The sequence below is a fragment of the Pteropus vampyrus genome, unplaced genomic scaffold (genome assembly GCF_000151845.1).
Source record: "Pteropus vampyrus isolate Shadow unplaced genomic scaffold, Pvam_2.0 Scaffold261, whole genome shotgun sequence".
NCBI classification, from domain to species: Eukaryota; Metazoa; Chordata; class Mammalia; order Chiroptera; family Pteropodidae; genus Pteropus; species Pteropus vampyrus.
The window spans coordinates 361,145-373,641 of NW_011889042.1; the positions used below are offsets into that span (position 1 = coordinate 361,145).

Genomic DNA, 12,497 nt, shown 5'->3' on the forward strand with positions numbered 1-12,497 from the left:
CTCCTGTCCCACAAACACAAAGTCTTCTCATTATTAACATTCCACATCATAGTGGTATGTTTGATATAATTAATGAACCTACATTGACACATTATCATTCAAAGTCCATGGTTTACTTCAGGGTTCTCTTTTGGTGTTTTACTTTCTATGGGCTTTGACAAATGTATAATGACATGTATCCACCATTATAGTATCATAAAGAATAGTCTCACTGCTCTAAATATCCTTTTTGCTCTGCCTATTCACTGATCTAAAAATCCTTTGTACTTCCTTCCCCCACCCACTGGCAACCACTGATTTTTTTATTGTCTATACAATTTTGGCTTTCCAGCATGTCATATAGTTGAAATCATACTGTGTAGCCATTTCAGATTGGCTTTTTTCACTTAGTAATATGCATTTAAGTTTACTCCATGTCTTTTTATGGCTTGATAGCTCATTTCTTTTTAGTATTGAATAATATTCCATTATTTAGATGTATTACAGTTTATTTATGATAGATATTTTTAAAAATTAAGATATAACATCATCATAACATGCACAAATCTCAAGTCTATAGTTTGATGATTTTGTGTGTGTGTATGTGCACATACACATACACACACATTTATATACATATGTATGCATAGGTGTACAGATACATAAATAAGTGAAAAATTTTCTTACTCAAAGTTCCCCAGTTAGTCCTCCTAAATCTAGGTAAGTTAATCACCATTCTGAATGTAGATTAGTTTTGCTTATATTGAGCTTCATGTGAATAGAGGTACACAGTATGTACTCCTTTTTTTTTTTCTCAATGTATATTTTAGATTTATCCATGTAGTTGCATGTTGTAGTAGTTTGTATTCTTATTTTTGTTTTTATTACTGTGTTTTATTCTACTAATTGAATAGATCACAGTTTGTTTAGTTATTCTTTTAATGGGCATTTGTGTTTCTGGCTTTAGGCTGTGGTGAATAAACCTTCTATGAACATAATAGTAGATGTAAGCACTATATTTTTGAGTATGTACCTAGGAGTAGAATTACTGGGTTGTAGGTTAGGCATATATTTAACTTTATTGGAAATAGTCTAGAGTTCTCCAAAGAGGTTGTGCCATTATACACTTTAATCTGTAATATCTTAGAGTTCTAGTTGCTCCACTTCCTGCTACCATTGGTATTGTCAGTAATTTTTTGTATCATCTTGTCAGTCTTACAAGTTAGTATGATATCTATTTTACAGAAGAAAAACCGTAGGTTTCCATTTAATATAATCAGTTTTTCCTTGGTTAAATAGTTTTTGCAAAACTATCTTCAATCGATAGATTGTATCAGGATAGGTTTACAGTCTCAATAAAATATGACAGACTCAGTCTTTTAAAAGTGGAAACAGGCTATAAGCCAAAATTGACTTATCTGTAGCACTGTTTTCTCTCTTTCTCTTTTCAACTGGACACATATTCGGCACAAAATAAAATAACGAGTTAAAGGGAATCCAGTTTGTGTGTCTGAGTGATTATGAAGTGTTTATGACAGCTGCTAGGCTGACACTCTCCGTAATGGTGTTACATTGACTTCTGAACACCTTCCAGTCTGCCTCCAGGCGCGTGTGTCTGTGCAGTCTGAGTGGTTTTACATTAACATCTACCCTGAGTAAGATCTTTTGACTACAGAAGTGTTACTTGCAAATGGAAGATACCATTAGGGCTGCTTCAAAGCTCTGGAATGGTATTTGGATTGGTGGTGCTGAAGTAATGGCTGGTGTTTTGAAGTGTAATGTCTAAATCTGTGTTGCATAACTGTAGGACTGTGTGAGTTTAAACTGCTTTTCTTTGATCTTCCTTTCAAAATCAGGCTGAAGGGGAAAGGTGAAAGTTGACTTAAAATACTCCTTTCTGTGTGTGCAAAAGTTTGGAAGTATGAAACTGTGATTACAAGTTCCATTCATTATTTGTGTTCTGCACTTTTTATATTGTTCTTGAAACTCACTTCCATCTTGCCTCAAGTTTTGTATTTTGAATTTAGTGTCAAGACCAAAATATAGACTCAGTTGCCGTCTGCTTTATGTGGTTAGCAAATATCTGTTCTATAAGTTGTTAGTCCTCACAAATATGTGTTTTAAGTGGTTTTTGTGGCTTGCCTTTTTTTTTTCTTGATGGCATACAAGTAGGTTATAGAGATACGGACACTCTGACATTAACTGAATCATTTGTGGTCAAGTAGGCAAAAATAAAACAAAAAAACTTACCCCTTTCTTCCTTTTAATTTTAAGAGCTTTCAAAAGAATTACTTTTTACTGTTAGGAATACTTTGACAAACTGTGCTATCTTAAGGTTTTGAAATTGTTGGAGCTGAGCTGTAACATGGAAAATAAACCCCCTGGCAGTGACTTCTTAGAGAAAAAATGCCTGCGTTTAAAAACTGTTTTGAATACAGTGAATTAATAGGAGATTCTGATGCCTCTTTGGTCTGGTCTTTTTGGGAATGTTTTTCTTTGTTTCCTTATGTCTAAAATGAAATTATATCACCAAATTGGCTCACAGATGACTCTAGAGAGAGACTATTGGCTCTTAGTGATTGCTTTGTAGTTACAGTAGCCACTCATGTAGATGGGTAAGGTCCTTTTGTTGCTTAATAACTGAATACCTTAGTATAAGATGATACCTACCACTTTCCCCCCTAGCTCTCTTTATACTTTTACCTTTTCTTACCTTTTCTCCCTAATTAAAAAAATTATTGTTGTGATTTTTTAAGTTAAAAAAAGGTAATGAAAACATGTTTCAGGAACTTCATCAGTTCACTTGTGTTGTCTGTATGATTAGTGCATGTGAAACAATTAGCAAAGTGATAACTATCAACTTGTATATTTAAATAGGCTAAGTGAGGTTTTTTTTGTTGCTTTAGTAACAAAATTCCTTAGTCTCAGACCTCATTGTCTTCATTCCCACCATTTTCCCCATCTCTCTATATTTTTACCTTTTATCCCTATTTTTTTTTTTTTGAGGGGGTATCAGGACAGGTTAAAATGTAACATATACATTATATATATATATATATACAGAGAGAAAGACACAGTTTTAGATTTGCATAAAAATTGAGTGGAAATTACAGAGAATTCCCATGTAGCCCCCATTTTACCCTATTAACATCTTACATTAATGATATAAATTTGTTAAAATCAATAAACAAATTTTGACACATTATTAGCAACTAAAGTCCATAGTTGACATTTTTCTCCGTAATGAAAAAATTTTTATTTGATGATACTTTTAAATTTTAAAATAAATGGAACAATTCTCTTTTTAAGTAACTATTTCAATTGGGTGTGTACACATGGTTAGGACATATGAAACAATTACAAAAGATTGGCTAACTCTGCATTTGTTTATTTAAATGGACCATTTTTACATCACTGTTGGTAAGAAAACCTGTTGCAGGTAAGACACGTAAAGGTTGGAATGTGTGTGGGATATTTGTCAGAGAGAGTGGAGACTGCCTTGACCTTGAGCAGGAGTGTGAAGGTTAGTGTGATAGAAATCTGCCGTACAGATGAGGTTTTGCTTACCATCTTGGTAGTCCTTTCCCCAAGAGCTGTATAGCATAGGAAGTTATACACTGGTGGGTTCAAGAATGAGTTGTACCAAAGTGTGTTTTATGATCTGGTATTATAACAGATTTCTAGGTATTAAATATTAACATGCTTTGAGAACAGTGGGGCAAAGACAAATTATGCTAAATACCATTAAGATTGAATAAGGAGGCCAATATAGACCTGGTCAGTTAACAGTTCATTCCTTCAACAAGCATCTTCTCGATTTAACTGTCTTTTGAGTGCCAACTATGTGTTCCGTATTTTAACTACACAATTTGACACAATTGCCTTGTTAGATAGATGTGTCATCACCCTTATTTTAAAGCCAAACTCAGTTTTAGCAAATTAATATAGTTAATAAACACAAGGTCAACTTATAAACTGTTGGAATCATTGATGTTGTTGCTGTGTGATATTTGTAACTGATGATTTGGTGTGTTGCACATACTTGGCATTGTTGCCATAGGCCATTATTTTGGGAAATGAATAAAACTTCCAGGGGCCCACCTATTGGCTGCTTTTACTTCCTTAGGCTCGCTAGGTGGAATTAGAGCCATTACTTATCCAGAGAACTCTGACATGAAAAATATTTTAGACTGAAATTCAGGATATGCTTGAGATAAATATGAGGAATTCTTTTTCTGTTGTCTTTCATGTCTGGTGGCTTGGTCTTTTCATTCTTATTTCCAGTCTAGAAATGATTTGCTACATATGATGTAGCCATTTTGAAAAATAAGTAAATCAATACCTCTTTAAAATTTCTAAAAGATTAAAGTTTGTCAAAGTATCAAGAAAAAGAACTACTAATTATTTATCCTTTGTGTTTGAACTGCTTGAGTAAAGGGGAAACAGTGATTTTTGTAAGTTTCTTATTTTTAGCAGGGACTGAATTGACTTTGAATGTTTGTAAGAATTTTTACAAATCAATATTTTTTCACTCCAAGGGATATCATTGTGGTATAACACAACCATTGTACCTTAATTGGGTGGAAAGAATGCTCATGACTGGATTTGAAATTAAAATATGAATTCGCCTTTCTCCAGAGCCGCTGAAATGAATTCTTGAATTTCATTCATATTCTGTACTGTTTGTCATACATACCTTTGGAAATCAAGGGTCTTTTAGGACAAACATTTTTTGCCCTGATGGAGGGCTACTATATTAAAGACTTTATATATTTAGTTTGAGGCAACATTGCTTTTCCAGAGAAGATTGAATTATGCATTTTGTTCATTGTGAATAATAAATTTAAATCCATAATATCTGAGAATCTGTATTGAGTAAGAGACTTTAACAGTCATTCATGAAATAATATAAAGTTAATAAGCTTATGAAAAGATCTTCAAGCTACCTTCTTAGTCATGAAAAAAAATACAAATTAAAACCACAGTGTGAATCCCACTGAACACCCGCTGGAATGGCTGACACTTGTCAAGGATGTAGAGCAGGCAGAACTCTCTTACATTGCTGGTGTAAGTGTAAATTGGTATACTCACTATAGAAAACTATTTTATTAAAACCTACAAAATATGCACATATTTCTAGTACATACTCAAAAGAAACATACTTACAAAACATTAAAATCAAGACACTCATACAGCTATAAAATGGACATGTATCATCCGTTTTATTTAACTCATTAAATTAATGAGGTATTTGGCAAGTTGTTACAGCTGGTTCAAAGGAGAATCTGAAAAACATATAGTTAGTTAGGAATGTTGAAATGAACTTAAGAGATGCAAACCTGGTTAATATCCTATTGAGACTAAAATGTACTGCTTGGAATCATCATTTTTACAGAGTGGAATTCAGAGGTATTTCTACCAGACAAAATTCATTTGTATTTCTTTGGACAAGAGTCAATTGCATTATAATTAGTTTTCTATAACTTATAGTATTATAAAATAGCCCAAAGCGCAGGGCCTTAGAGAATCAAATAACCCCAAAGAGTCCACTAGATAAGCTTGAAAGAACACACAGTAATCTATTCCCCATTTAAAAGTTTTTCACAATTTTTCCTGATATCTTAAGAGCCAAAAATTAGAAAGAACCCAGAAGTCCTTTAACAGTAGAATATCGGATAAATTGTAGTATTTTCATATAATGGAAATCTATATAAGAGCAGAAATAGAAAACTGCAATCATATTCAGTAGCACAAGTGCATTTCATAAGTATGTAGTGTGCAAAAGCCATTCACAAAACAGTACAGTAGTCCCCTCTTAACTGCCGCGTTGCTTCTGCAGTTTCAGTTAGCTGTGGTCAACTGCAGTCCAAAAATATTAAATGGAAAGTTCCAAAAGTAAACAATTAATAAATTTTAAGTGTTGTGCTGTTCTGAGTAGCATGGTGAAATCTTGCACTGTCCTGTGCCGTCCTACCCAGGACATGAATCATCCCTTTGTCTAGTGTATCCATTCTGTATATGCTACCTGTATGTTAATTGCTCAGTATCTGGCTGAGTTTTCTGGAGTGGGGGTGGGAAGTGGAAAGAGAGAGGAAGTCCACATTCACATAATTTGTATTACAGTATATTGTTATAGTTATTGTATTTTATTAGTTATTATTAATCTCTTACTGTGCCTAGTTTATAGGTTAAACTTCATCATAGGTATATATTATAAAATGTGTGTGTGTGTGAGCGTGTGTGTGTGTGTATCCACTGAGGTTCTTGGAATGTATCCCCTGTGAATAAGGGGGGACTACTGTATATACTATGTGATTCCATTTAAATAAACTTCAACAAGTAAAACTTTATAAAGTATTAGAAGTTCAGGATAGTGGTTACGGTTATTCTTGATTTGGGTTTGTGACTGGAAAGGGGCGTGGAGGGACCTTCTGAGTATCTATAATGTTCTTTTTCTTGATGTCTATGCTGGTAACAGAGGTGTATTAACATTGAAAATTTATTAAGCTGTACATATACATATGATTTATGTATTATTTCTATGTCTATTATCTTTCAATAAAATTTGCTAAAAAGAATCAATTGCAGACCACAATTTGCCATTTGACCAATTGTCTAAAAGGGTAGTCGGGGTGTAAATATGTACTCTTGTCCTAATTGTGTCACTGTAAAATATTATTGTCTTTGGTATTTGATTGAACTTTCTGTTTTGTAGTCAGATGTGTCTGGAAAGTCATCAGGGTTTCAGAAACAAGTTTGATTCTGAGGGCTAGATGACCTTCATTTGCTTTTAGGATTCTCTGAAAGCACTTATAAAGCTCTCCCACAGCTTTTATAGCCTTTCTCTGTTTGTGTTATTGTCTCGGCTGTTATAATTTCTTTTTGCCTTAGATTGAGTTGTGAGATTCTAAACTTGTATTTTCCCCCCATCTTTTTTGGTTTGGTATGTAATTTGCATATTTTCACCATGCGAAAGCGATTTTCTATGGTTGGAAAAGATTTTTTTCCTACAGTGTGAACAAATCATTCTTTGTTCTCCTTATTGTGCCTCCAAACTGGTACGTCCGGTTTATGCTCCAAACAACAAAAGTCTGTCATCAGAAATTAAAATGCCAGTAAGAACAAAGGCAGAGACCCATGAGGAGCTATTGGAGAGGTTTCCTCCTCTCCCCAAGTCACTGCAGTTGCCAGGAAGGTGGAACATTGCTTGGTACACTCCTTCCTTGTAGTTCTACCCTCTTATTTATTATTATTGGTGGTTTAGAAGTGAATTTACAGCTCCTGGTAATTCTATTCAGGATCCCTAAAACTTCCATCTCTGAGATTCTTTGCCATTTTCAATGAACTCCTTTTAAGAAACCTAAAAACCACTTTGAAAGCCTTTAAAAAAAGTTAATCATTTTTGACACTCATTTATTTGAGAGCAAAAGTACCAGTGAACATACGGTATAAAATTATTAAAGGCAATTGAAAACGGCAGCTAAAGCAGAGCCTGTAAAGACATATCCATCCTCTCTGTCCTTTCTAAAATGTGCATATCTATCTGTATACACTTTGTCAGCATTGCCTCTGTTCCAAAATAGTTTTTTTTTAGTGTAGAATTTGTACATGCTAATTGGAGAGTTCTCTCCTTTGGGAAGTTTGACGTTTGTGACTCAGGATACTTTAGAATTATGCTTGTAACGATCTTGATTTTAACATATTCACAAATATCTATAAATAGTAACAGAATGTTTCTTCCCCCCTTCCTTCCCTTATAATTAAACAAAGTTTCTATGACCTTAACTTGGAGATAATGATGGATAGATAGGTAATGAATGTGAGGATGCCTTTTATAATCAGTCGTAATGTTTTTTCCTACCTATTGCCGTACATTTAAAGAAGGATTTAGAGTAGAAGCTTAGAATAGAATAGGGCATTTAGGTTTGTTTTGAAAGCCATTACTCTGAAAAGCATTGTGTGTTCAGATTTCAAAATATTTTTCTATATCAAAGTAACTCTTGTGTATTAACCCAGTGACAATAAACGTTTATCATGTTGTGAGTATGCCAAGACGGGTTTGTTTTATTCTTTGTTGTTTAGTATAATTTAGTACAGCAGGTCAGTTAAGTATGATTGAACTTAAAAAAAAACTTGAAGGCAGTATTCGATAGAACCAAAAGTTAAGTGCTAGACCTGTGGCATATGGAAATAATAGTACAGAGTAGTAGATTTTATGTTTTATACCATGATTTGTTATAGGTATAAACCTTATTTGTTATAGTGAGAAGTGTTTTTCATAACTTTGAATTATAATTTCAATGCAAATTCTACAGTATTGTTTTATAATTTTTTTATTTGTTAATAGAAATAGTATATGTATTGAACAATATTATTTATCCATTGCCCAACAGACAATTTATTTTAAAAAACTATCTGACTTGGCAGCTTTGGTGGAGAGAGCCAATAATGTATCTATAATATAATTGCATTACATTAGTGATATACCTTTCAGTGAAAATGTGCTTAAAATCAAAGAGATGGTAATTTTTGGATTTCAGAGAATTTATGATTACTGCTTTGGGTGGGAGATTGAACCAATGAATGACTTTTTAAGGCTTTTTTTTAATTTAAAATTTTATTCTATGATAATAAAATGTAGACTTAAGAGCTTCAGTATATAATGGCCATGGTTTTCATTTACAAAATTAGTGTTCACAAAGGAATTTGTAGAGGGGAAAATCCTTACAGTTGGCTGTACTGAGTTTATAGCCTTTGTGTGTTTAATTGGTGGTAGGTGGTGCTATTGTTGCATAGTTAGTGCAAAGAGCCTAGCGTTCTTCATACCTTCTGCATCCTAAGTGTTATAGAGGGATTTGCCATTGCAGCCAATAAATAAGTTGTAATAATTTTTATAAGCAAAATGAATAAGCTATCTCTTTAGGCATTACCACAATTTAACATTTATAAGAAATAAAAATATTTATAGTTTGCAGCTTTAAATTCTGATAGCAGATGAAGATCTAAAAAAGTAGTTAATCTAAAAGGCAGCTCTCCAGATTTATATTGTAATATTGGAAGATTTATAAGCCTTGTATTTTCTTATGTATACACTGTTGATATTTTAAACTGCTTGTTTGGCAGGCCTATTAAAAAAAAATACCATCAGCATGTTTTCTCTATTGAATGTTTATCATTATTACATCTGTTCTAAGTTCTTGGGTATTTAGAACTAGTTGTATAATGTTTGCCATTTTCCCTATCTTATATTAAATTTTGCATCAAACACTTGATGATTATGAAAATGTATTGTGAACTGTATTACCACTTAAAATATTCAGGAAAGTTTTTCTTAACTAATTCTAATTTAATCTGTTCATTATTTCAATTAGCAAACTTTTCTCCTGAACCACTAATTTTGAAAACTAATTTTGTTTTCATAGTTGACACATATATTAGCATACCCTTTCGCCTTTGGATGAATAGACTACTGTATTCTTTATATCTGAGGAATAAATCTGGAATGACTCATAATGAATGGACATTCATACAGTTTTGATCTATATGTATAATAAAAATGATGACACTTAAAGATGCTTACATGTTACTTTTTTCTTCATAGAGTATTAAAATTAAAAGTATCTTTGAGGTAGTTTAGCACCTTTACCTTCTCAGTTTGTAAATGCAAAAGAATATAGGCTTAGGGGAGGTCGGGTAACCGGGGAGATGTTAGTCAAAGGGTACAAAGTTGTAGTCATGTAGTATGAATAATCTAGAGCTCTAATGTTCAGGCATGATGGTTATAGTTACTATTGTATTGAATACCGAAAAATGCTAAGCTAGTAGATTTCAGGTGCTATCATCTGATAAAAAGGCATAAAAAGGTAATGCCAAGGAAATGACTGCAGTAATCATTTCACTATGTATAAGTACATCAAATCATTCCATTGTATGCCTTAAATATATATAATTTTTATTAAAATATATTTTAAAAATAAAAAATAGATTTATAGAGCTAAAATGATTTACTTAAGGTGGTTTAATAGCTATTTATTACAGAACCACAACGTACCTAGGTCATTCACATTTCACGTCAGTGTTCTTTGCAATATCTTTTGCTTTTTCTCATTTACAACATATTTGTGAAAGTTACTACAACTTTAAAGATATGCCTTTCAAAATACTAAGAGTATTTATCTTTTTCTTGAATGGAAAACTGAATATTAATAAAAAAATCATAGTTGCTTTGCTTTAAAATGGAAGGCAGTCATGCAGGAACTGAGCAGACTTATAGTAATTTATCAAAGATAAAAATTATAGACTTCCAGAACAGACCATTTATTTTCTTATCCAAATTATGCACGTTGTTATAATTTTCTAAAAATACTTAAGATAATTTAAGATATGAATATGATCAACCATAAATGTGTATGACTGAGTGTGTGTATGTGTACATCTATTACATTTCAGACAATAAATTATAACATTTAGGAGATCTTGTTTTCGTTTAATAATGTTCTGACCTGTGTTTTCATTTACCGAAATTTTTTCTGTCTTCTCATGCAGATCAGTGGGGAAGCACAAGAGCTCTTTTCTGTTCGACATGGCCCAATTCGAGCTGCTAGAATCTTGCCTGCTCCACAGTTTGGTGAGTGTCGCCCTTCAAAAGAAACAAATCATTTGGAAAGTTTCTCTTTTATTGGTCTTGGACTGCAGACAGCAAGAATGATAACTAAAGTCTGTTTTTCTCCAAGTGTCCATGCTCCTTCTCTCCTCCCCCCAAGATAAACTCTTAGTTCAGTTGAGATGGAAATAGGTAATCTTAACCAATTCAATATGGCCATTCACTTTCTGCTGTGGTTTTGATTTATCTTCATCCTCTTTGATCTTGATTTAGCCTCTGACTTGGCTGGCTCTTTCTTGAAGCCCTCTTCTCTCTTGGTTTTCATGGCATTGCTCTTCCCAGATCTCTTCCTTGCTAACTGTGCCGCTTTTGTTATGTTTCTGGTTTAGCTTTCTTCTGTGGGTATTCCCCAATTCTCTGTTGTTCTGTCTCTGCTTGTCTTCTCTTATACTTACTGCCTTGGAAAGCTTGGTTTTCACCATTATCTTGATTGTAGATGAGTCTGCTGTCTGCATTTCCAGCTATGTCAGAATTACAGTTTCTGGCTTTTGACCTTGGGTCACTGCTTTAATAATGAATACTTCTTAATATTGTATTTCAATATCATCTTTTTTTATTTTTAAAAAATTATATACATTTTAAAATCAAATTTGCTATTTGGATGCTTAAATAACTCTTTAGTGATTTGAGCTTTCTAAAGCTTGTATTTTCTCTTTAACTCATCTGTATTCACTCAATGTTTTTTGCAAGTGTACCAAAACAATTGTATTACTATTACTTGCACACTTCAAAAGCTTTTTAAAAAGAGGATATTAATATATTTTAATTATATTATGTTTTTAAAGTTTCCCCAGAAGTTGAGAAATCTTCCTTATGATATTTCTTTTAGGAGTAAATCTCTAAATTGGTGAGAATGATGTTTATTAAAACTTACTACCCGTGTGCATTATGTATTTACCATGTACATAAGTAATGTCAGGGATTAATGTCACTACATTAAATCTGCTTAATTGAAATGGGAAGGGTGGAAGTCATAAGGCTACAGTATCCTCAAGTGGAGATTTTTCTTCTTGTTATTGAATTATATGGCATACACATATTTCAGCTTTGTCTCTCTGTGCCTCACCTCTGCAATCTCTCTCACTTTCTCCAGCTCCATTTTCTGTTGCATTTGTGTTTTGGTGAAATCTATGACAAACAAGGTTGTAGGACATTATTTTCTGAAAGGTTTTTGAATTGCCAGTTTTCTCTTTGGATGGTTGGAATCAAGAAGAACTTTATTACTAAAGGACTCTGCTGCTTCTTTGTTTCTTTTGTTTGTAATTCACAAAAGCAGATTTTTCTCTGTTCGTTTATGAAGCTCTTGTTCGTGCCAATTCTTAACGTTCAACTTTTCTCAACTTTTACTTTGGGCAGAAATACTTCATGGAGAATATAAAGCTATCCAAGTTAATATAGCTAGTAGAATTTGAGTAGGTCTTATTTGCTTTGTCTAATTAGAAGTGTCCTCCATCTACTGTAATGTACTTACTTTAAAAAATATTAGATTTAAAATATAATTTCACATAGCTAAAAGTTCTGTTAAGATTTATAAAAATTATATACATCTCTTTTATTGTATTTGATTACTTTAAGATTTGTTTTTATCAAAGCTATATATGCAACTGATCATATAAAATTTGTAACGAAAAAAGTAAGCCATCCCTCTCTTTTGCCCATTTTGCTCTGTGTGCCCATTTTGATGTAATAAGTCTTCAAGAAACTTCCTGAAAAAGGATGTGTGATAGGTCTTGTTTGTCTGAAGATATATTTATTCTTCCTTAATTCTTGATGGATAATTTGTCTGGGTAACAAATACTTGTTTGTAAATAATGTTACTTCAAAATTTTGAAGGCATTGGTATAGTATTATGGTT

General features: G+C 32.7%; 1 protein-coding gene across 1 annotated transcript in view; it reads left to right on the top strand.

Moving 5' to 3' along the window:
• Positions 1-12,497, top strand: part of BCAS3 (BCAS3, microtubule associated cell migration factor) — a 535,625-nt gene that overhangs the window by 34,834 nt on the left and 488,294 nt on the right. Inside the window, exon 5 of the mRNA XM_023520385.1 lies at positions 10,525-10,606. Coding sequence (XP_023376153.1) covers positions 10,525-10,606 — 82 coding nt within the window. The remainder of the gene's footprint in view (positions 1-10,524; positions 10,607-12,497) is intronic.